This window comes from Bos mutus, chromosome 3, assembly GCF_027580195.1.
Source record: "Bos mutus isolate GX-2022 chromosome 3, NWIPB_WYAK_1.1, whole genome shotgun sequence".
NCBI classification, from domain to species: Eukaryota; Metazoa; Chordata; class Mammalia; order Artiodactyla; family Bovidae; genus Bos; species Bos mutus.
Genome location: NC_091619.1, coordinates 21,329,985 through 21,355,107, shown reverse-complemented (window position 1 = coordinate 21,355,107; position 25,123 = coordinate 21,329,985). Strand labels below are relative to the sequence as shown.

The 25,123-nt window shown below is 40.4% G+C and overlaps 1 protein-coding gene across 22 annotated transcripts in view; it reads left to right on the top strand.

The window, feature by feature from the left end:
* PDE4DIPP2 (PDE4DIP) overlaps positions 1–25,123 on the top strand; it is a 238,182-nt gene that overhangs the window by 157,553 nt on the left and 55,506 nt on the right. For 9 of the 22 annotated variants that reach the window (XM_070367402.1, XM_070367396.1, XM_070367387.1 and 6 more), the window contains 12 exons: positions 11,366–11,497; positions 12,134–12,253; positions 12,495–12,587; positions 12,723–12,935; positions 13,791–13,949; positions 14,790–14,903; positions 15,095–15,232; positions 15,941–16,120; positions 17,226–17,420; positions 20,849–21,016; positions 21,187–21,268; positions 24,640–24,731. In XM_070367402.1, coding sequence (XP_070223503.1) covers positions 11,366–11,497; positions 12,134–12,253; positions 12,495–12,587; positions 12,723–12,935; positions 13,791–13,949; positions 14,790–14,903; positions 15,095–15,232; positions 15,941–16,120; positions 17,226–17,420; positions 20,849–21,016; positions 21,187–21,268; positions 24,640–24,731 — 1,686 coding nt within the window. Of the gene's footprint in view, positions 1–1,359; positions 3,043–11,365; positions 11,498–12,133; positions 12,254–12,494; positions 12,588–12,722; positions 12,936–13,790; positions 13,950–14,789; positions 14,904–15,094; positions 15,233–15,940; positions 16,121–17,225; positions 17,421–20,848; positions 21,017–21,186; positions 21,269–24,639; positions 24,732–25,123 lie in introns of those variants that run through there. The other 13 variants (XM_070367382.1, XM_070367388.1, XM_070367385.1 and 10 more) reach the window with 8 other exon arrangements.

Here is a 25,123-nt window from a genome sequence, read left to right as displayed (position 1 = left end):
AAAGTTCTGTAGCCTACTAAAGCCAAAGCTCTAAGGACTGTCCTTATCGTTCATGATGGAGCTACTAAGATTTTGTTTCAATGATTAAATAAAAGAGTGATACAATCTTGTGTGTGCAGAGTCCCATTTGTTTAATGAGCCAAATTCTGTTCAAGTACTTACCCCAAATCCTCTCATTTAATCCTCCATAAGAACTTTGGGTGTTTATTGAGTTTTCATTGAAGGCATCTGCATGTCTCCAGGTTTAGGAGTATAGGCTCTGACCTGGAGATGAGGTTCAGAAATACTTTGACTGTTGTTGGCCTTATTAATTTCATATCTCACAAGGTCAAGTTAGTGAAATCTAGCATTACTGTAACTGGGAAATGTCCTGCTCTGGGAAAACTCCAGATGATTGCCTGGGACTGTTTTTCCTCCTATTTGGAGTTTGCCAGGGAGAAAATTATAAAAGAAGGATGACACCTCAATTCCACCTAGAGAGAGCCCCAGCTTCCCTCCACTCTTTGTGTGCAATTCAAGTTCTATACCCAAGGGTGGGGTGACTTACTACTGGATAATGTTGAATAAGACAGGATACTAACTGAAGTCAGTTAAATTCCCAGCCCCACTTCTGCAGAGAGCAGCACTCCCTGATACTTTGGACTCTTGCTTAAATAAACAAGGTCTTTTGTTCTAGTGTTTGTCTCCCCTTCCCACCCAGAAAATAAGGCCTGCAGTCCACGTGAAACTTGAAAGAGGATTTGCTGACGGCAGTCTCCTCTCAGGTGTCTACATTCTTGAAAAAGCTCATTTTGTCCATTTTCTTCAAAATCTTGGTAAACCAGCTGCACTCGTGTGGTTTTTGTTGGACTCTTTCTCAGGTGACTACTTTGTGCCGCCTCTCAATTTACGCTCTTAAAAAAAAAGGCAAATCATCCTGGCAAACTCAACCCCAGCATGGCGAGGGAAGAAACACTTGTCCTCTTTTCTGAGTGCTCCCAACAGTCCAGAGGGAGGTTGCACTGAGCCTCCTAAAATTCCTGCCTCCCCGGGCGCGGGTGAAGCCGCAGGGCCTTTTAATCTAGGAACAGGAGTGAGAAGGGAGAGGAGGTGGGGCCGGAGCGAGGCAGCGCGCAGCGGTACCCAGTGGTGCTGCAAGACTGCTCCCTCCAGAGTACGTGGCAGTCCCCGTGGACAGAAGGGGAGGGGATTCGGCTTTCTCCTCCCCGAGCAGAGCCTCGGGACAGTCCTCCCGGGCGGGAGGGAGGAACCGCAAGGGTTCTGGTGCGCTTTTGGAGTGAAATTTTAGCAGATAAAAGTGGCCTGGCAGCGGTGGGCATCCGTCCCGCTCTTCCACCCGGGTAACCCCAGCAGGTCGAGTCTGCGCTGTACCGCGAGGAGCACTGACTTGTTTGGGAGCGAGGGGACGCGCTGGCCACCCCGCATGCGCAGAGCGAGGAGCCGGCCTCCTGGACTACAGCTCCCAGAGCAGTTTGACGGCGGCCGCAGGCGGCGAGCCGCTGGCGCCATCTTGAAATCTGATCCTCAATCTCTGAGTCTTTGCGTCAGCCGCGGGCGGCCGCCGGAGGACCGCGAACTCAGCCCGCTGAAAAGGGAGGACATTGAGGACACAGCGGCTGGAGAGAGAGACAGCTGGAGGACACATGGCAGGTTCTGAGCGCGGCCTGCGCTGCTGTCACTCAGCATCCTCCTGAGGCATTTCCTCGCCCGCCGCCTCCCCGAGGGGCGGGGCTGACCACTCTGGTACCCAGAACCCGCGCGCGGGTGTCAGCGGAGCGCCCCTGCGGAGTGGGCACCCCACCGAGCTGTGCCATGCTAGCCGGAGGCCACCGAGGCGGGAGACGGAACGCAACCAAGAGCCAGTGAGCGATCACCGAGCAGCAGCCGCCTCAGGGAAGCTCGGCAACCGCAGGAGGGAAGATGAAGGAGATTTGCAGGATCTGTGCCCGGGAGCTGTGCGGAAACCAGCGGCGCTGGATCTTCCACACGGCGTCCAAGCTCAACCTCCAGGTTCTGTTGTCGCATGTCCTGGGCAAGGATGTCTCCCGCGATGGCAAAGCTGAGTTTGCTTGCAGCAAGTGCGCGTTCATGCTCGATCGGATCTATAGATTCGACACCGTCATTGCCCGGATCGAAGCCCTTTCTATTGAGCGCTTGCAGAAGCTGCTGCTGGAGAAGGACCGCCTCAAGTTCTGCATTGCTAGCATGTATCGGAAGAATAACGATGACCCTGGCGCGGAGACCAAGGCGGGGAATGGAACGGTTGACATTTCCGGCTTACCCGATGTCAGATACTCTGCACTGCTCCAGGAAGACTTTGCCTATTCAGGGTTCGAGTGTTGGGTAGAAAATGAGGATCAGATTCAGGAGCACAGCTGTCATGCTTCGGAAGGCCCCGGAAATCGACCCAGGAGATGCCGAGGCTGTGCAGCTTTGCGGGTGGCTGATTCTGACTATGAAGCCATTTGTAAGGTACCTCGAAAGGTGGCGAAAAGTATCTCGTGTGGCCCCTCTACCAGATGGTCCACCAGCATTTGCACTGAAGAACCAGCGTTGTCCGAGGTTGGGCCACCGGATTTACCAAATGCGAAGGTACCGCCAGATGGAGAAAGCATGGAGGAAGGGACCCCGGGATCCTCTGTGGAATCTTTGGATGCAAGCATCCAGGCTAGTCCTCCACAACCAAAGGATGAGGAACCTGAGAGAAGTGCAAAGGAACTTGCAAAGTGTGACTGCTGTTCAGATGAGCAGGCTCCCCAGCATACGTGTAACCATAAGCTGGAGCTAGCTCTTAGCATGATTAAAGGTCTTGATTATAAGCCCATCCAGAGCCCCCGAGGGAGCAAGCTTCCTATTCCAGTGAAATCCAATCCATCTGGAACCAGGCCTGGCCATATCATGACAGATGGAGTTAGTTCTGGTTTCCTTAACAGGTCTTTGAAACCCCTTTACAAGACACCTGTGAGTTATCCCTTGGAGATTTCAGACCTGCAGGAGCTGTGGGATGATCTCTGTGAAGATTATTTGCCACTTCGGGTCCAGGTATACAAAATGGCTGCATAGTGCCTTTCTGATTAAAGTTAGCTGGCTTCACATGATTTCTTTCTAGGGGAAAGTTAATGGTCTAGACTTGAGAAAAGTAATCATTGAACCCATTTTTGCTTTACCTTTTGCTTCTGTCCATTTTAATAAATGTGATTCACGCAAGTAATTTACTTTCCACAATACCCTCTTTATAAGATTATCTGTTGGCTTTCCCACTAATTATCAAAATTGTACATGTTTAAGACGAAGATTCATAATTCATTTTTACCCTAGAAAAATTTAATCTTCTTTCTGGCACTAGAACTCTTTCCTCTCACTTGTCCTACTGCCTTTCTACTTTTGTCTGTTTGTTTTGTTTTCACTTTTAGATTTATGAATATTTTCTCCTGTGAGGGAGTTAGTTCTCAAGTTAGTCCTCCCTAGAGCATTAAGCCTTTCATCCCCACTTGTGCCTTGAACTGATTAGAGCATAGGGTAAAGGTTTGGGGAGAACCTATTAATCCACCAAAATATTGTAATATGTGGACAACATTTATAATAAATTAAGAGGTCATTTGAGGACTACTGATGACTTTTTCATAAAAGAGACTTGGGAATTCAAAATTTAAAATGTTAAGGCAAAAAGTGTCTACAGCCAGTTTGTGTAATGAGCTCTATGTAAAGATATTTGGTGTTGAGCAGGACTTCATCCATTATTGGGTGATAGAGTTTTGTCTGTTTTACTCATGAATTTCGTAATGACTGGAAGATGGCAGTTGATCTTACTCTGAGCTGTTCATGCAGCCTTTTAAATTCAGTTGTGTACAGGGACCTACCTGACAGATGCTGTCTTGTTTATACAGCAGCGTTAGTTTCAGTTAACGTTGTGAAACATCTGGCATGTTCTACTTGATACAGATTCTTTAGTGATACCCTTACAGAGGTGGACAGTCTAGAAGGTGTTTTTGGAAAGCTTGCTAACCAGTCAACATCATCCCAGAATCTTAGAGCTTCTAAATGAAATTGTTGATTGTCACTTGATAGCTTTGAAAAACAGTTCTATTATGTATAAAATTTGCATCACAATAAGAATATGGGGGAAATATTTTTGAATTTGCACTAACTTGTCAGAAACAGCATTGTTAGGGAAAAGTATGAATATCCAAAAGTTTAAACTGTGTTTTCATTTATGTAAAATGTTTAGGATGCCCAACACTTGTGTACTTTCCTTTCACTTCCTTTTCTTTCATTGAGTTTCACAGCTAAATTTGAGCTTTCCAGTACAGTATTTCTGTGAGCCAACATAGATGTCACAGATTCATCGTAGTGTTTCCGTATTAGGATCTAAAAGTAGTTGGACAGAGTGGATGGGAAATATGACCAATATTGTAGAAATATAGCCCCCTTCGAATATGGCCAATATTGAAGAAAGGTGAAGACTTAGAAAACTGCAGTAAAGCAAGAGTTTTTTCCTCCATATTAAATTTAAAATACTCTCTTGGTGCCTAGGCTCAACAAATTTTGGAATTGAGAAGGATTCTAAAGATCATCTCATGCAGTCTCTCAGTTTAGAGATATGGAAAGCTCATGGTTAAATGACTTAGCTCCGGTGGTGTCAAAGGTTCCTAGCCATTCTCATCCAAGACCTTTTTATTCTGTGTATTAAATCACACTGCCTGATGGCATTGAATTAAATAACTACTTATTTTAAGTGCAGGGCTTTCATTCTGTAACCTGAGGATGTCAAGCAGATTCTTTAGGGATAGATACTGTGAAGAAATTTGGCATCCTAATGAGCACAGTTAAAATATGGTAATTGTACCTTTAGGTCAAATCCCTTTACTTCACTAAATGTAGACATTAGAAAAAAAAATAGCCCTTTAATACAGCAGTATAAGACTTCTGCTGTCATCAGGCTTTACCATCTTTACTGTTTGTTGAATATTAAAACATAGAAGAGAGAAAACATTCAGCTTGAAGAATTATGGCATTTGATTGCTAAGCTATTTTCTCCAGTAATTAAGAATGTGGAGGGAAATAGATTAATTAGACTTAAAGTGTTTGTAGATAAAATGTGTATTTTGGATTCCAGATCTACTGTCTAAGTCTGGTTGACTTTTATAAGCGTTTTAAGGCCTAGCGTGCTTTATGGCGAAAGCAGAGCTAAGTGGGACAAAGGCAGACAGATTTTTGTCTTTCTCTGAACAAGTGTGTATAGAATAGAAGTAAGTGCAAATTATTTTCCTTTAGTTAAATTGTACTCGAAATATGAAGAAAAGCTCTTCTCTCCTAAAGAGGGAGATTGTTCTGTAAGGGCGTTTTGATTCCTTTGTTTAATCTGGTTACTGTTAAATGTCACCATCAGAATTCCTCCTGGTTGCCTTTCTCCTTTTTCTTTCTTTCTTATTTTAAAGCTAACGAGCAACAATGTAGTTCTGCTTACTAATTTTCTCATATTGTGCAAACTGATTTATTGCCTCCTACAGAATTTATGTCTGAAGACCCAAGGTTTTTCTTTTTGAAGCCTTCTTCTATCTTGTTATTTCCTTCTTTATGGTCTGGCCCAGAACTAGAAAAGCTATGATAGGAGGGCCATGTCCCTTAGTGAACATTATTTCAGTTTTGGCTCATGTGCAGATTCCTTTTCTATCTAAATTCAAAGAGTGAGAGATCTTTGCTTCAAACCTTGCAATGCCAAAACCTGCTCTTGGATGACTATGATGAATTTATCCCTCTCATAGCTTAGCTACATAACCCAGATCAGGCCCTTTGCAAGATGTAAGCATTAGATGCTGCTGTATCTTCTATTACTAACAATAGGATAGAAAATTATAGCAGTTTGAGCTCTATGACTTGCTGTTATGACTAGGAAAGTGTCAAGAAAAATGTTAATCCAGATCAAAATAACCGCCTTTTAGCCTAAAGGTCTTATATTATGCACCATTAGACTTGGAAGGAATTCTCTTTTCTGTTGCTGAAAAGCATTTGTCCTGCTGCTGCTGCTGCTAAGTCACTTCAGTCGTGTCGGACTCTCTGTGACCCCATAGACGGCAGCCCACCAGGTTCCCCCGTCCCTGGGATTCTCCAGGCAAGAACACTGGAGTGGGTTGCCATTTCCTTCTCCAAAGCATGAAAGTGAAAAGTGAAAGTGAAGTCGCTCAGTCGTGTCCAACTCCTAGCGACCCCATGGACTGCAGCCTACCAGGCCCCTCCATCCATGGGGTTTTCCAGGCAAAAGTACTGGAGTGGGGTGCCATTGCCTTCTCCGATTTGTCCTGAGTCAAAAGCAACTTAAAATTATGATTACAACATGATTTTAGTAACTGATACCCTGGAGATTAACACGCATTCAACCAGATCAAGTATTACTGATGTCATGCTCTACAAAATCTTCATAGGAGTGATTGGTTTATGTACTTGATACTCACAAGAATTAATTGTCAGCTGTTTACTCAGTGGGCCTTTGCTAAGCACTCTTTTGGCAGACTTACCTGCAAGGACTTTTTTTTTTTTTCTTGAGATTTAAAGTAACAAAGTACTAAGAATAAAGAAGACACAAGCGTCTTCCAGCCTTTTGGTCCATACATGACATTCCTAGAAGGAGAGGTTTCCTATGAATACGCATGCCAAGATGGGTTCAGATGAGGTCCAGACTCATTATGTGCTTTTCTGTGGCATTCTTCAGATTTAAAGTTGATGTTGAAATATTTAAATTAAACATCTCCCTTTCTATCTAGCCAGTCTTTTTCCTAAGAGAGCCACTGAGGGATTATAACATTGGGCTGGAAATTAGAAGACAGACCTGTTGCTTATTTGCTTTTGTTTCTGTTGTTCACTGTAAGCAAAAATTTTTGGTTTGAGTAGTATTCCAGGCGGCTTCCCTTGTGGCTCAGCTGGTAAAGAATCTACCTGCAATGCGGGAGACCTGGGTTTGATCCCTGGGTTGGGAAGATCCCCTGGAGAAGGAAATGGCAACCCACTCCAGTAGCCTTGCCTGGAAAGTATCATGGACAGAGGAGCCTGGTGGGCTGCAGTCCATGGGGTCGCAAAGAGTTGGGCACGACTGAGCGAAAAACACTTACTTACTTAATATTCCAGGCATTATGGTAGGCAGTCGATTTTATAAATATGAAAGAGAAGTTACCGCTTTAAGTGCATTCAGTTTAATTGGATTCTATTTCCGATGTAACTTTGGACAATTTATTTACCTGTTATAAGTCTCCATTTTCTCACACGTGAGTTGAGAGTGGATCAGATGGTTAGTTTATAAAGTGTCCTTCACTGGTCTAAGATTCTTTGGTTTGAAGTGACTAAATATGGCTACCTTCCCTGGCATTTAAAACTTGAAGCTATTTTACTTAATTCTGCTTGTTACAGTTTAAATTTGGAAAATACTTTAAAATAGATGTTGTTGAAAAGTTGTTTTACACCGAGGAAGTAAGAAGCCAAGTTTTGTAGAGAAGGTTTTATCGTTAAGTGATAAAGTTATTTATCAGTAGAACTGTTGTAAATATCTATGAAAAGAGTTGCTTCTCCTGTGGTGTGACATAATTCACATTGCTTCAGGGCAAGGCTCCCCATTATACCCACAACAACAAATATCTCAATTTTTTCTAGGAGTCCTTATCCTTGCTACTTGTCTCTTTCTCCCTCTCCCACTATCCAGGCCTGTTGCCTCTATTTTCAAAGCATGTCCGAATCTATCCATTTCTCTTTCCCTCCTTTATTACCACTATAATCCAAAGCAGTATTTTCATTCCCATGCAGCAGCCTCCTAGCTGGTCTTCTCATTTTTCCTGATGCTCTCCAACAGTTCAGTTATCACATAGCAAGTAGAGTGATCTTTTAAAAATTTAAATATAATTGATTACTTTTCTGTTAAAAACACTGCAGTCCATTCCCATGTCAATGAGAATGAAATACAGCTTCATTACCTGTGGTGCACAGAAGCTACATCTGATCTGACCCCTGCCTGCCTTCCCACTTCATCATGTGTCAGCACCCCCTTTGCCCATCGTGCTCTGGCCCTGTGTGCTCCAGCAAGGCAACCGTTAGCCTTGTGTGGCTGTTGACTGCATGAAATGTGGCTAGTCCAAATTGAGATATGCTATGAGTGTACAGTATACCTTTAATTTTAAAGGAACAATGTAAAGAATTAGTATCTTGTTAATTTTCATATTGCATGCATACTTGTGACAATATTTTAAATATATTTGGTCAAAATGTTTCATTGAAAGGTTTCCCTGATAACTCAGTTGGTAAAGAATCCGTCTGCAATGCAGGAGACCCCAGTTCGATTCCTGGATTAGGAAGATCCCCTGGAGAAGGGATAGGCTATACTCCAGATAGCTCACTCCAGTATTCTTGGGCTTCTCTTGTGGCTCATCAAGACCTAAAGAGCCTCTTGATGAAAGTGAAAGAGGAGAGTGAAAAAGTTGGCTTAAAACTCAACATTCAGAAAACTAAGGTCATGGCATCTGGTCCCATCACTTCATGGCAAATAGATGGGGAAACAGTGGAAACAGTGACAAACTTTATTTTTTTGAGTTCTAAAATCACTGCAGATGGCGACTGCAGCCATGAAATTAAAAGATGCTTGCTCCTTGGAAGAAAAGCTATGACCAACCTAGACAGCATATTCAAAAGCAGAGACATTACCTTGCCAGCCAAAGGTCCATCTAGTCAAAGCTATGGTTTTTCCAATAGTCATGTATGGATGTGAGAGCTGGACTATAAAGAAAGCTGAGCGCCAAAGAATTGATGCTTTTGGACTGTGGTGTTGGAGAAGACTCTTGAGAGTCCCTTGGACTCCAAGGAGATCCAACCAGTCCATCCTTAAGGAAATCAGTCCTGAATATTCATTGGAAGGACTGATGCTGAAGCTGAAACTCCAATACTTTGGCCACCTGATGTCAAGATCTGACTCATTTAAAAAGATCCTGATGCTGGGAAAGATTGAAGGCGAGAGGAGAAGGGGACGACAGAGGATGAGATGGTTGGATGGCATCACCGACTCAATGGACATGAGCATGCAGCCTAGCATGCTGCAGTCCATGGGGTCACAAAGAGTCGGGCACGACTGAGCGACTGAACTGCACTGAACTGTGGCTTAGCTTGTAAAGAATCCATTTGCCATGTGGGAGACCTGGATTTCGATCCCTGGCTTGGGAAGATCCCCTGGAGAAGGGAAAGGCTACCCACGCCAGTATTCTGGCCTGAAGAGTCAGACACGACTGAGTGGCAAAATGTTTTATTAAAATTAAGTTTATTTATGTTTTACTTTAGTCAATGAAGATAACTAGAAAATTTTAAATTACACATGTAGCTCACATTATATTTCTGTTGAAAAGTACTTCTCCATCCACAAAGGCATTTTTCTTTCCCAGGGTTGTATCTACCCTAGGTCTTTTCCATGAGTTCTTGCTCTGCCTAGATCTTTGCATTGCTGGTTCCTTATCAGGTAGATCTTCATTTAAATGCTGTCTGAAAGAGACCTCCCACTGATCAGCCAATTTAGAGTAACTTAATGACTTTGTCCGGCTTACCTGTTTCCTTGTCACTATCTTTTATTTTGTGTGTTTTCTTGTTCTTTTATTCTGTAGTTCCCCACTCCCCCTCCCATAGTGCTTTGCATATTAGGGTACTTCGTAGATATTTTTTAAAATGATGAACAGCGCTGGGAGAATAGAAAAGATTTTTCTTCTGAAATCTTTATTAAGAAACTGAAAGGCACTCAGTTGTGTCTGACTGTGCGACCCCATGGACTGTAGCCTGCCAGGCTCCTCTGTCCTTGAAATTCTCCAGGCCAGAATACTGGAGTGGGTAGCCGTTGCCTTCCCAACCCAGGGATTGAACCCAGGTCTCCCTCATTGCAGGCAGATTCTTTACCATCTGAGCCAGGAGGGAGGCCCATACTTCCAGTCAATTGCTATCAGGAAGTGGTTTAAGGTCAGCTGTAACCCCACAGCCTGGAAGGTGGTAGTCAGAACTTGAACATGTGAGGTAAAGAAAAAATGAAGAGCAGTTGCCTTTTTTTCTCTTCCTAATGGATTTGTATTTTCCCTAATTGGGAGTGGGAGAGAAGAGGGGAGGAAGCAGGGAGAGAAAAGGTGGAATTTAATGCCACAGTGAATTGCTAAAGTTTTAATTCTGTATCTTAGCTCATAATGGAGAAGGCAATGGCACCCCACTCCAGTACCCTTGCCTGGAAAATCCCATGGACGGAGGAGCCTGGTAGGCTGCAGTCCATGGGGTCGCTAAGAGTCAGACACGACTGAGTGACTTCACTGTCACTTTTCACTTTCATGCATTGGAAAAGGAAATGGCAACCCACTCCAGTGTTCTTGCCTGGAGAATCCCAGGGACGGGGGAGCCTGGTGGGCTGCCGTCCATTGGGACGAACAGAGTCGGACACGACTGAAGCAACTTAGCAGCAGCAGTAGCAGCAGCTCATAATAAATATTAGGTCAAGTTCAATGAGTTATCTTAGTCTGATTGATTGTCCCAAATATAAATAGATGTTTTTTACTCCAAAGTCTTTTTGATGAACTAATATTCCTATAAAACATACGTCCTTCCCAGACCTTATGGATTTGAAGTTTTAATTTTTATTTTTTACTTTGAAATAATTTCAAACTTAGAGAAGTCTTAAGAGAAGTACAAAGAACTTCCAAGTTCACCAGTTGCTAAGATTTACTCAGATTTACCAGTTGCTAATATGTTGCTACAATTGCTTTATCACTCCAACTATCTGTAGACACATTTTTTATTTCTGAATTATTTGAGAATTAATTGCAGATATATCTTTATGCTCAATAAGCATGTAATTCCTAAAGATAGCATAACAACAATTCAGTTACCAAAGTTAGGAAATTTAGTATTGATTAAATACTGTTATCTAATGTATGCTTCATATTTGAAATCTACTCATTTTTCTAATAATGTGAAATAGGCATACTATAAGGAGGGTAGTTGAATTATAACTTTTTCTCCCCTAGGAATGGTAGAAATTTGATATTTTGAATTCCCTGATTGAAAATAGAATATAGCAAATATTTGGCCATCATGAGTGTTTTTTAAAATCCTCCCTTTTTAATTTCTGAATTACTTGCTTTGAGTAGTGTTTGTATAGGTTCGTACAGAAAGGTATGAATGGTAGCTTGGGAGTAAGTGACTTGATAAGTCGTAATAAGGAACAGAACTTTTCCTTGTCTTCATCAATTCATACTGATGATCCATTCAGCAGCTGTAATTTTCTAAGTCTCTGGCAAAAGAGGCCAAAAACATTTGAAGATAAAATTTATTGTCGGATACACTTAACTTGTCTTGTGCTTCTTCCTAGCCCATGACTGAAGACTTACTCAAACAACAGAAGTTGAATTCAAATGAGACCGGTACAACTCAGCAGTCTGTATCTGATTCCCATCTGGCAGAACTCCAGGAAAAAATCCAGCAAACAGAGACCACCAACAAGGTATGATCAAAACCACGCCCTTGGGGATCACAGGGTTTCTTTATGTCCTTAGAAGTGTAGCTCTTTCCTTCCGGTCTCAAGTGTTTTAGTCTGTTCTGCACAGATCAGAATTTCTGCTTTTAGGTCTGAAATTAAAACTTGAATATGGTTTTTAACTGTATAAGGTACTGAGACAAGAAGTTTATGCTTTTGATTTAATGTTTGACCTTTATACAGCCCATGGGCTTTAACATCTGCTTAGAATAAGATTCCCACAGTTTGGGACGCAGCACTCCTTGCTTGTACTACCCTTGTGTCCTGTCATGTAGTAGACAGCAAAAGCTCCTTGGTCTTTGTATAAAAGCTCCATAGTGACTCATGTGGACAAGTACCCCCAGTATGGCTGCTGTCATACAGAAAGCACAGCTCATGAGAGTTGAAGCAATTGAGTATTGAAGGAAGTATTTCATGTCTCCTCCTACTTTGTCTTGCTGATTGACTTAAGACTTTAATGGTTACACTGTGTGGGGGAAAATAGCAACGTAACATCCCCTAAAGAAATCCTTTAAACCTAGATTTGAGGACAGATTTCATGGTTGCATTTGAGAGTAAAAGAAATCATTGACCTACCAAACTGTTTTTCTTTACTGAATTCAGATGCTTCAAGAAAAACTGAATGAAATGAGCTATGAACTGAAGTCTGCTCAGGAGTCATCTCAGAAGCAAGATGATACAATTCAAAACCTCAAGGAAACTCTGAAAAGCAGGGAAAGTGAGGTAAAATGTTTGGCAATCATGGACCTATGAGGAAATGTTTTTCCCATCAAAGTAGACAAGTATCCTATAATTTGTAGAAATGGATATTTTCAGCCTAACAGATCTTAGAGAAATTGTCGTGTCATCTAGATTGGTATTTTGGAATAGTCCTGCTACTAAAATCTGTATCGGTGAGATAATAAGATAATGGAGTTTATACTTAGTTTGCTAATATGTTTGGTACCCCCTCTCTCGTTTGCAGACCGAGGAGTTGTACCAGGTGATTGAAGGTCAAAACGACACAATGGCTAAGCTTCGAGAAATGCTGCACCAGAGTCAGCTTAAACAGCTTCATGTATGTGAGGATCACCCAGGGCAGGAGGCATCACTTGAGGATGTGCCACTCTCAGCCACGGTCTTGGTCTTGGTGGTCTTCTTGGCTGCTCAGTGCCGGGCCTTCTTGTGACGATGCTTTTCTCTCTCTTTTCAGAACTCAGAGGGTACTTCCGCAGCTCAGCAACAGGTGGCTCTGCTTGATCTTCAAAGTGCTTTATTCTGCAGCCAGCTTGAAATACAGAAGCTCCAGAGGGCAGTACGCCAAAAAGAAAGGCAGCTGGCTGATGCTAGACGATGTGTGCGGTTTGTAGAGGCTGCAGCACAGGAGAGAGAACAGCAGAAAGAGGCTTCTTGGAAACATAACCAAGTAAATCATTAATCGTTGTGTGGCAGTGTGTAAAGGTGAACTTTGCCCTGGTCATAACTTTTTATAGGGATAGCTTGTGTTGAACTTACTTAATCTAAGTAATTCAGTTCAACATTTGCTAACCCTTATTCTGTATGCCAGGTATTGGGCTGTGTTGTGGAAATACAAGAGTGAGTATCACAGGCACTTTCCTGCTAAGATACTTGTAATATAGTATGAGAGACAGTCTTGTAAACAGTATTTCAGTGTGGCAAATATTATAGAGGAGGCATAAGGATCCTATAGGAATATATAGGGAGAGCTGAGGGAGCCAGAGAAAGCTTCACAAAGGAGCATATTGTCTAAGATTATTCTTGAAGGGTGGGTAAAAGTCAGTGAGACAGAAAAGCAGGAAGACCAACTGAGTGAGAGGAATGGCCTGCATAGTTAGCCATGTGTGCTTTTTTAAAAAATTAAAACACATAATTCTTAAATAGTTTCTTGTTAGCTTGGAAAAAATGCTCCCAGTTCTTCTTTAAGATTTAAAAGCATGGGTAGTAATCGTGTATCCTTGAGCTTATTGATAAAGGATCCATGTTTACACTGGAACCAAATCCCACTTAGTGCTTATATAGATATATCACTTTTAAGCCAAAAAGTAAGTATTGAATCAGAGTATTAATACTCCCATCCACAGTTCCCATAGTTTCCCTCATCCTATTTGACCCTTGTAGTATTTCTTTCGTAATTTTAAGAATGGCACTTTTTGCTACTTTATTTTTTTGGTCTCTATGCCTTGAAAGTTTTAAGGCCTCCGTATCTAATGACCATGTGAAAATTTTAGATTGTTTGAAAAAGGGAATCTGTTTAATTCAGGAATTGCAAAAAGCCCTACAGCAGCTACAAGGAGAACTTCAGAGTAAGAGCCAACAGCTTCATACCCTGGAGGCTGAAAAATATAATGAGATTCGCACCCAAGAGCAGCACATTCAGCACCTCCACTACAGTCTGAGTCACAAAGAGCAGCTGCTTCAGGTGAGTCCACAGAATGACTCAGCTAAAACTGGGTTCACAGGACACGGGCATTTATGTTCATATCATCTGTCCACTTGTGTTGAGTACCTCCTACATGTAGATCATTGAGATGTGGGAACCAGGAGGATTCAAAAGAAATAGAAAGTACAATCTGTGAACCAAGATGATAACCAGCAAGTGTAGGAAGTAAGAACAAAGACCGGAAAGACTTCAGCGGTAAATATTTAGCCAATAGTTATTAAGCATCTCTGTGAGTCAGATACCAGGCCAGGAAGAGGAAGATGAAGAGAAGATATGTCTTCTGCTCCCGCTGAAGACCTCTATATATCCAGCTATTTAGGTGATAAAATGTAAGTTATAGGGAAAAAATGGAAGACTAAGGGAGAGAGTGGTCAGTTCTACCACCTACTCTAAGATTTAGTCACATTGAATACCTTATACTTCACTGACCATATGATTTTTTTCATAATACGCATACATATATTATACCTACATTTTTTCTCTGACAGAAATACCTCACACAGCCTCTTGGGAAACTCCTAGTGCTTGCTTTAAGAGCAATGTAACCTCCTTCCTGCGAACTTTAGTGACACCTTCAGGCAGAGTTAGACAGTGCGTCCTGTGTTCCCCCAGGAGACGTGTTTCTGTATACTCACATATATATGATGCAGAATTGTTAGCGCTTTGTGTGTCTGCTATCTCTGCTAAACTGTGTTCCCCTTGAGAGTGATCACATTGTGTTTTTTATCCTGAAACACTAACAGATTGCTTGACACAGTGTAGGAATTCAGTTAATACTAAGTAAAATGAATAAAGGGAATTATTTCTTGGTCCTGATAGGAATTTCGGGAGCTCCTGCAGTACCGAAATAACTCAGACAAAACCCTTGAAGCAAATGAAATGTTGCTTGAGAAACTTAGGCAAAGAATACAAGATAGAGATGTTGCCCTAGAGGTATGTACCATAATTCTGCTCATGATGCTATGGGTTATTCTGTCCCCAGAGGGACTATAGAAATGTGTGTTAACTGAATTTGCTGCTTTTTGGAGTTGATTTTCTATTCTTTTATATTTGGAATCTTATTGAATAAGCGTAATCAGAATAGTGGCTCTTACGGAGCTTTGGGATGCTTATTTTGCTTGCAGCGGGCTATAGATGAAAAGTTCTCCAGCCTAGAAGAAAAGGAAAAAGAACTGCGTCAGCTTCACCTTGCCATGAGAGAGCGAGATCACGACTTAGAGAGGCTGCGCGGTATCCTCTCCGCCAATGAAGCTACCATGCAGGTTAGAGCAAACGCCGTCATGACTCAGCATCCCTCTCCCACTTGGATTCCAAGCCTGAAGCATCACCCCTTCCATCATTTGCTGAAAATCAGGATATGTGTTTTATATATTAAAAAATACAAAACCAAACAAAAATAGCAGTCATTAGTTCTGTTATCATAGACTATGGAGTGAGAAGTTTTAGCACTTCTAGTATGAACTTTGTAGGACAGGGCAGTGAATATGGATTCATAGCTCTAATTTATTTCTAATCCCTGCCAGTGTTTATATGCTTTTATAGAACCATTGCTCAGATACAACTGTTATATTGTATTTTTCTCATTAATATTATGTACATGTCTGTGTATAACCACAGTCAAGAGTCCTTGTTTCTCTTATTAATATTTACTCTGGGCTATTTTTGTATATTTCTTTTAGATCTTTAATATCTAACCATCTGGAACTTCTTAAAGAAGTTCTTCACTTCCTCCAAAATACTTTATTTAGGACATACATTATATCTATCTCTCTACAAACTAGATAAGAGTTTCTAATAACAAAAAATAGACTAATATGGCATTGTTAGATTAGATACACAGTTTTTCCTTTTGCAAAATAAATAGATAAGATAATGGAGGAGATAATGTAAAGGTGAGTCAGGTCTCCTGTTCATGCTGAGGAGTGTGGGGTGGCTCTTTGACTTAGCAACTGCTGTCTCTGTGACTGTAGAGTATGGAGAGTCTCCTGAGGTCCAAAGGCCTGGAAGTGGAACAGTTGTCTGCCACCTGTCAGAACCTCCAGTGGCTGAAAGAAGAAATGGAAACCAAATTTAGCCGTTGGCAGAAGGAGCAAGAAAGCATCATTCAGCAGCTACAGACATCTCTGCATGACAGGAACAAAGAAGTGGAGGCAAGGATTTAGTTAACTTATGGGCTGTCGGTTTAGTGATGACATAATCTCAGTCTTGGATTAGGACTCTTGAGGTCTGAGAGACTGGTGACCCAAGTGTTTAATTCCATCCTGTGCCTGAGCAGGTCATTGGCTTTCACGGGAATTTTTCCCCTACGCCTATAAACTCAAGGGAACAATTATCTTTCTCAAAGAAGTTATGTGAGAATGAGATCTAAAAAATATACCCACAGTATGGTAACTAACCTTTGTTATGGTGCATATGCTGCGTCAGGCGCTGTTTTAAGAGCTTACTGCTACTGCTTAGTCGCCTCACTCATGTCTGACTGTGCAACCTTATGGACTGTAGCCCACCAGGCTCCTCTGTCCATGGGATTCTCCAGGCAAGAATACTAGAGTGGGTTGCCATGCCCTCCTGCAGGGGATCTTTCCCACCCGGGGATCAAACCCTGATCTCCTGCACTGCAGGCAGATTCTTTACCACTGAGCCACCAGGGAAGCCCCGTTTAAGATGGATACTAATTCACTGAATCCTTGCAAACCTATGAGGTACATACTGTTATTCCTCTTTTACAGTCAAGGGAACAGACTTCTGAGGTGAATTAACTTATCCAAAGTGACATAGCTAATAAGTGGTATAACCAGTGTGCAACCCAGATGGTGTGGCTCCGCAGTTTTAACCACCATGTATTACCTCCTAGTGTAGACCTAGGAGCTACATCACCATGCTTATAAAAACAGTGCTTGTTGTTTTTTGCAGTTTATCATTGTGTGTTCCCCTATAAAGTTAAACTGGGGAGAAAATAAATGAATTGAGTGCCCCTTTATCCCCAATATTATGTGCCCTGAGCATATAAGGAAAGGACTTATTTTAGAAAACAACATGTAAGTTGTCATTCTAAGTTTTTTTTTTTCTGTATTATTAGTGTTCATTCACTGTGTACTGACAGTCTTTTATGTGCAAGGCCTGTGCTAGATCTGGGGCAACAAAAATGAGTAAAACATCATACTTGCTGTCTCTTCTATGAAAGATTCTTTTAAGCCCTTTGATGTGTATTAGAGGGAATTCTTTCCTCCAGAACTTATACTCTCTCTCCTGTATTAGGATCTTACCGCAACATTGCTCTGCAAACTTGGACCAGGGCAGACTGAGATAGTTGAGGAGCTGTGCCAGCGTCTACAGCGGAAGGAAAGGATGCTGCAGGACCTTCTGAGTGATCGGAACAAGCAAGCGGTGGAATATGAAATGGAGATTCAGGGCCTGCTTCAGTCCATGAGCACCAGAGAGCAGGAGAGCCACGTAAGGACTAATGCACAGGCTGGGAGAGCATCGCCCTGTACATTTATAGTCCACACTACAGAAAGCATCAGACCCTTGTAACTTGTAAAATTTATGTTGTCTTAAGTCCATTCTATTAGCTTTTTTTCCTTCAGCCTATTGACTAGACTATAGTTTTACATGAATCATCAAGTGAAAGTCACTCAGTCGTATCCAACTCTGTGACCCATGGCCATACAGTCCTTGGAGTTCTTCAGCCAGAATAATGGAGTGGGTAGCCATTCCCTTTTTCAGGGGATCTTCCCAACTCAGGGATCAAAACCATGTCTCTCGCATTGCAGGCAGATTTTTTACCAGCTGAGCCACCAGGGATGCCCATATGAACTATTTCTAGAACACTTTGCTTTTGGAGGGTGCCTAAATAATACATATTCCCACTCATTAAGTTCATTATGTATTGATAACATTTTCCTTTCCTTAATGTTCTGATCATTTTGACCATAAGAAATATGGGGTTCTGGAGTGTTTTGATTTCAATTCTAAATTATCAAGACTTGAGTGATATTTTGTTTCTACCCAAGATATGGGGAAGCTTATTCTTTGTACATTTTCTCTTAATTCATGTAAAGTCTGAGTTATCTTAAGAGGGAAGAAAAGATTTTTTTCAAAGCCATGATGAGAATAAACAATCTCATAGTAATATGGGATATAGTAATTTCAAAATAACAATGCACAAATATTTCTTTTTTTAATACAAATTTATTTGTTTTAATTGGAGGCTAATTACAATATTGTATTGGTTTTGCCATACATCAACATGAATCTGCCACAGGTATACACGTGTTCCCCATCCTGAACCCTCCTCCCACCTCCCTCGCCGTACCATCCCTCTGGGTCATCCCAGTGCACCAGCCCCAAGCATCCTGTATCCTGCATTGAACCTGGACTGGTGATTCGTTTCTTATATGATATTATACATGTTTCAATGCCATTCTCCCAAATCATCCCACCCTCTCCCTCTCTCACAGAGTCCAAAAGACTGTTCTATACATCTGTGTCTCTTTTGCTGTCTCGCATATAGGGTTATCGTTACTATCTTTCTAAATTCCATATATATGCATTAGTATACTGTATTGGTGTTTTTCTTTCTGGCTTACTTCACTCTGTATAATAGGCTCCAGTTTCATCCACCTCATTAGAACTGATTCAAATGTATTCTTTTTAATGGCTGAGTAATACTCCATTGTATATATGTACCACAGATATTTCAAAAGCAAATTCTTAATTTAATCCTCATTTCCATATATCTTTCTCCTAAAGGCTAGAGTCTGATATAGTTGGCTTGTGCTACATTTCAGGGACCTGTCACTCAGAATTCCCCCTAGTCAGTTTTCAGAGGGAAATAGATTCTTACCATTGCCTATGTTATTTGACTGTAATAGTCTCTAATGCTTCCTTTTAGTATGGGATGGTTATATTCCACTCATCCAATTCTTAGGCCCACTGAAGTAAATACACATTTTGTTAGAAACATGCTGCTTTGTGCTGCAGAAACTGCTTTTAGAATGACCTAACAAAATCATTGTAAATTATTTAAAAATTTAGCAGGAGACTAATGAGTCTTTGAGTTTTCTTTTTCACCCTTTTGTCATGTGAAAGAATTAGTCTTATTACACTTAATATATACATATATGTTGTGTATGCGTTTGTAGTAAAATAATGGAATCTAAGAGATGCCTGAAATTACAAAAGATCTTCAGCTCAAGGAAGAGTAGTGATTGTATTCTTCTAGATGTGGTTCTTGAATTTTATATGCAGAACAATCCCTCAAATAGCTTTTAAAAAACATGGCCTCAAAAATCTGCATTTCTTACAAGCTTCCAGATGATGGTGATGCTGCTGGTCCAAGAACCACATTTGGGGGAGTGGTGCTAAAAGCAGCATTACTAGAAAGAGTCAAGCCAGTTAGATCATATGTATGACACAAGATATCTTGTGTATTATTTACTTTGTTTCTTCCCATAGTCTAACAGATTTTTATTAAGGCAAATTAATAACGTACTGTTACATCTAAGATGGTTATGTCCAAATCCCTAAAGAGTCTGAATTTTCCATGTTAAAGCTAGAAGGTTATTCTTTCATTTCTCTTAGAAGTTATGGCGAGGGCTCAGATTCTTATTTAAAACAGTAGTAATTCTCCCCAGAGATAGTTGATGCTATATCTGACATATCCATCATCTTACATTCTTAGTAATTTTAGTCTTAGTTTATTATTTCTGGATTTTCTGATTAAATGCAGACTTTCTATGTGGTGTGCATGCTAAGTTGCTTCAGTTGTGTCTGACTCTTTGTGACCCTGTTGACTATAGCCCACCAGGCTCCTCTGTCCATATGGATTCTCCAGGCTGGAACACCGGAGTGGGTTGCCATGCCCTCCTCCAGGGCATCTTCCCAACCCAGAGATTGAACCCATGTCTCTTATGTCTCCTGCATTGGCGGGCAGGTTCTTTATCAATTTTTTCCTTATTGTGCCATCATGTGTCTTAGTAAACTATGGGATTAGAAATGAAATAAACTGGTGTGATTTTGAGGTCCAGATTCTCCTGGTCATGTGGTCTGATAAAATGTTCCTGTGTGATTCATTCAATATCTAGGTCTTGAGTGCCTATGTATTGAGTGCCTTCTATGGGCCAGACTCTGTTCTGGGAGCTTGGGATTCAGCACTGAATAAAACATCACAGTGCTTGCTCTTAGAAAACTTTCATCCAGTTGCAGGTGTTGGGGGAGAGAGAGACAATAATAGATATATTGATTACTGGTAAGTGCAATGTAAAAAAAAATGTAGCAGGTCAGCAGAAATTGGGAGTAGATGAGCTTGCTGCATTTAGATAGGAAATGCAGAAAAGGCCAATCTGAAAAGTTGAAATTTGGCAAAGACCTTGAAGAAGGAAATGGCAACCCATTCCAGTATTCTTTCCTGGAGAATTCCATGAACAGAAGAGCTTGACAGGCTACAGTTCATGGGGTCACAAAGAGTCAGACACAACTGAGTGACTGACACTCTCCTAGACATTTTAAGGGAGCAAACCATGCAAATGACAAATGTTTGAGCAAGACCATCCATGCCAAAGGCACATGTATCCCCAAGTAAAGAAAGATATCAGTTACCCAGTTCAATATGTTATTAGCCTGGCATTTCTAGCAGAACCAATTTCAGATGAGTTTATCTATGATAGACATGTTGTGTTCTGTTTTTCCAGTATTCTGTCTATGACAGACTTTCTTTCCACTCCTTGACTGTTTTTTCCTGTAAAATGAAAGCAAGGAAACCATTTCTTAGAGCCCCACTAACTTTTTTTTAAATGGTTGGCTTTTAACAAATGACATCAGAACACAAATTTTGTTTTAGTAGAGTCTCTGTCTCATGTTGCTTGTGATTTCCTTACTAGGCTGCTGCAGAAAAGATGGTACAAGCTCTAATGGAAAGAAATTCAGAATTACAGGCCCTGCGCCAATATTTAGGAGGGAAAGATTTCATCATGTCCCAAGCACCCCTCTCTAACCGACCAGCTGAAGTTACCTCCATCAGCCCCCATCTCGGAGAGCAAACTGATCAAGTAAGAACTATAGACTTGTATAGATGTTTATGCCAGCTGCATTTTCTTTTTATATCTGAGGCATAAGTATGATAATTTTAATTCCAAGTTGTGTGAGGATGTTCCAAGTCCTGTCATTGTGATCATGATTCCTGTATCTTCCTAAATCCCCCAACTCTTCCAATTTTTAGGGTTCAGTGCATATACCCTCCAGAGATGATAGCACTTCATTGACTGCCAAAGGGGATGCTAGCGTACCCAGGTCCTCGTTAGGTAAGTATCAAATTTGATTTCATTAAGGAATCTCCGTCTTTCCTTCTTGTAACACTCTGTTAACAGATTTGGCCAAGACTCTTTCCTTTCCTACCTTAATGGAAAAAATAAGCTTGGATTCCACTGAAAGACTGAAGATATATCTATTCTTGGGAGAACTGACTTTACCTTACATTGAATTAAAGCTATTGTTCTGGCTATACAATTTGGCCCAAAGAAGCTGCATCCTAATTTTCCTTTTCAGATAGCTTTGCAGGGACTCAAGAATGCAGGAGGCAGTGTTTTCAAACCTACACGGCAGGACCATGGGGCTGATACCTTCTCCTGAGTATCTTTGAAGCAAGCTGAGGCTACTTACTACATCTAGACATAAGCTACATTACAGTATTGGGAAGAGTAGGCAGTGTACATTGAGTCATTTGCCAAGCTCTGCCCCATCCAAGAGGTGGTTGTAGGCCTTGAACTCCATAAAAGTAACTGAATTATATGTGAGGTGTGAGCAAAACTCAAAACGAATGCCTTAGATTAGTCTCAGAGACCAAAATATCAGGATCTGGAGAAGTGTTACAGAAACAGGGGCTCACCATGATTAGTGACTTGGTGATTATAGCGCTGATAGAAGTGTTGTGGACTTGAAGAATTAACTTACAGTTTTTTAAATGATTTTCAGAATGTAAAAACTTTGTGTCTGTTTTATAGTATAGGGCATTGTGGAATTCATAGGTAAGCTGTGCAGGTAATCATTTTTTAGTGGGAAACTTTATTCTAGTCGAAGGGTAAAGATGCTGGATTTGTTTAATTTACTCCCTATTTGCCTTTTTAAAAAAGCATCTTTCCCCAATTTATTTTGTAAATTTCAAACCTATATAAAAGTGGGAAAAATAGTACAGTGAATACCCATGTACATTTTTATTAAGATTCACCAACTGTTAACATTTTGCCACTTTTGCATCATTTCTTGCATGTATGTGCGTGTACACACAGATGTAATGTTTTTTCTGAACCATTTAAAAATTGCAGAGATCATGACACTTCATCCCTAAATACTTCATTAAACAAGAGCAATCTCCTGGGTAACTACAATTACCAAGTTCAGTCAATGTAGCTTTAACATAGTCCTAGCATCTACTGGGCAGTCTATTTTCAGGATTTCCATTGTCCCTGTAATACTCTTGATAGCTGGTTGTTTTCTTCCCTCCCTACCATCATGGTTCTTTAGTCTCCTTTAATCTAGAACCATTTTCTAGCCTTTTTTGTCTTTTTTTGGCATTAGCAGTTTTTTCAATTTCAAGTGTAGTTGATTTATAGTGTTGTTTGTTCCCAGTGTACAGCAAAGTGATTCTGTTGTATATATCTTTATCAGATTCTTTTGCATTATGGTTTATTACAGGTTATTGAATATAGCTCCCTTTGCCATTCAGTCGGACCTTGTTGTTTATCCATTCTGTATATAATAGTTTGCATCTGCCAGCCCCCAGTTTCCAATCCAGCCCTCCGCCATCCCCGCTCGGCAGCCACAAGTCTGTTCCCTGACACTGGCATTTTTTAAAGCTCTGGGCCAGCTAATGGCCCTCAGTTTGGCTCTGATTGTCTCCTCGTGGTTAGATTCAAGTTAAACATCTTTGGCAAGAATGCTGCTTGGGTGATATCTTTCTTGGTGCAATGCCTCAGGAGCCCATGTTACTACTTGTGTTATGTTCAGTGATGTTAAGTTTAGTCATTCGGTTAAGGTTGTATCCACCAGATGTCTCCATTGTAAAGGTTCATTTTCGCCTTTGTAATTAATAAGAGATAAGTGATCTGCCCAAATACCTTAAGGTGTTGATGGTTCTGTTTCCCACAGCCATTCACCCAGTGGTTTAGCATCTTCAAGCTTGCTTGTACCCACTGTTACTTTGGTAGTTTAGAAGACTGATTTTCTGTTTCTAAAATTCCTTCTTTCTTTAGTAATGTGTCTTCTTGTATAAAGAAGAGGTGCCCTTTCCCTATCCTTTCTGTTCCTTTTGTTTGTTTATATCAGTATGAAGTAATGGCTTGTTTTTTTTTTTTTAATATTTTATTACCCATTTCTGTCATTCTTCCACGTGATGACCAAATTATTTGGGATTTGGCTAATTGGAGCCCCTTCAAACTGTTTCTCTGTCCTTTCAATAATTCTTCATCAGTTTTTGATTACTTCCATACTTTCTGGCACAAGATGTTATATAATTACCTTTTTCTTTGCCTGCCTCAACCCTGAAATTATCCATTACTTCAAGGAGCTCTCTAGTTCCTTTTAATGGGTAATAGCATTTATATACTAATACCTGGGCATAAGATAAGTTCATAACTTCAGGTATGTCCTTTGCTTCTAGGCCCTTTTAAGTGAAAAGAGCTAAGGATGTGTATGTGTGTGTGTAACACCTTTTGATACTGGTTCCTCTAATTCCAGTTTAACAGTAAAAGTTCTTTCTCTCCCTTATTTTATATCTCCCTTCTCCCAACATTGAGAAACCTGGTTACCTATAACATCACTATATTTATATATTTGCATAATATAGAAAAATAGTTTCAGAATGGCTATATGAATACCACTATCAAAAGTAAATCTATTAAATAATGTTTAAAATTTCTTTGTAATTCTTATTATCCTTAGAATATTTCCAACTGAGGATGTACAGTTGAATATTGGATTCAAAAATTATTTGGATTAATTTTTTAAGTTGTATTCTGGGTGATTATCTTATCTATTTGCCGTTTAGTTTCATTCATTTTTGTTAGTATTCAGTTTTGGATTTTTCTTCCTCATTATTGTTGAACTAACTTTACCCATTGATAATAAAACATTAAAATGGTTCCAAGCTCAAAAATAGAGAAAAGTGTACTCAGAAGTCCCATCTACTTCTCTGTCCTTTCTCTCCTGTTTTCACTCATCCTCTGAAGGCAACTGGTTTCATTTCTGAGGTATCCTTCCTGTGTTTCTTTTTACAGAAGTAAGCAGATTAATCCTATGTGTATATGTAACATGCATGCGTCCCCTTTTCCTAACATAAAACATACTCCATAGATGTATTCTTTTCTAAACAGCTTGTTGTACTTAATATCTTAGAAATCACTCCATATCAGTTCATAAAGATATTCCTCATTCTTTTTTACAGCTATATATAGAACTTCATCGTGTGGATATACTATATGTATTCAATCTTCTTTTTATAGGCTTATAGATGGATTGCAGTGTTTTGTTATTACAAATAATGCTGCAAAGAACATCCTGTGTATGTATGTTTTGTTGTTATTGGGTTGCATCTTAGAATAAATTCCTCAGAAACAAGGCAGCACAGATCGTATTATGTTGATACTGATTGTAACTAGCACTATGTATTCATCTTTAGGGGACTTGGATACAGTTGCGGGGCTGGAAAAAGAACTGAGTAATGCCAAAGAGGAACTTGAGCTCATGGCTAAAAAAGAGAGAGAAAGTCGGGTGAGTTTTCTAGTTAAGTCTAATTTCTAAGTTCCTATTTTTTTTTCAAAAGAGTTTTAAGTATTCAAGAGGGAGAGAACATATGTGTACCTATGGCTGATTCATTGATGTATTATAGAAACCAACACAACATTGTAAAGCAATCATCCTCCAATTAAAGGTAAATAAATTTTTTAAAAAAACTTTTTTAAAAATGAAAGAGTAAAATTCTCCAAGTATAATATCTGGGTCCAAATGCAAGTTGAGCCTTTTTTCTTTCTAGAGAAAAGTAGAAATTGCTTAAAACTTTTTAAGTGCTGAAAGAACACAGTTTTCTTTACCCATATCTAACTGGAATAAAATAATTATAGCAGACTTGTGAAAAAAATGAAGTGCTATATAATTGCTGCTTA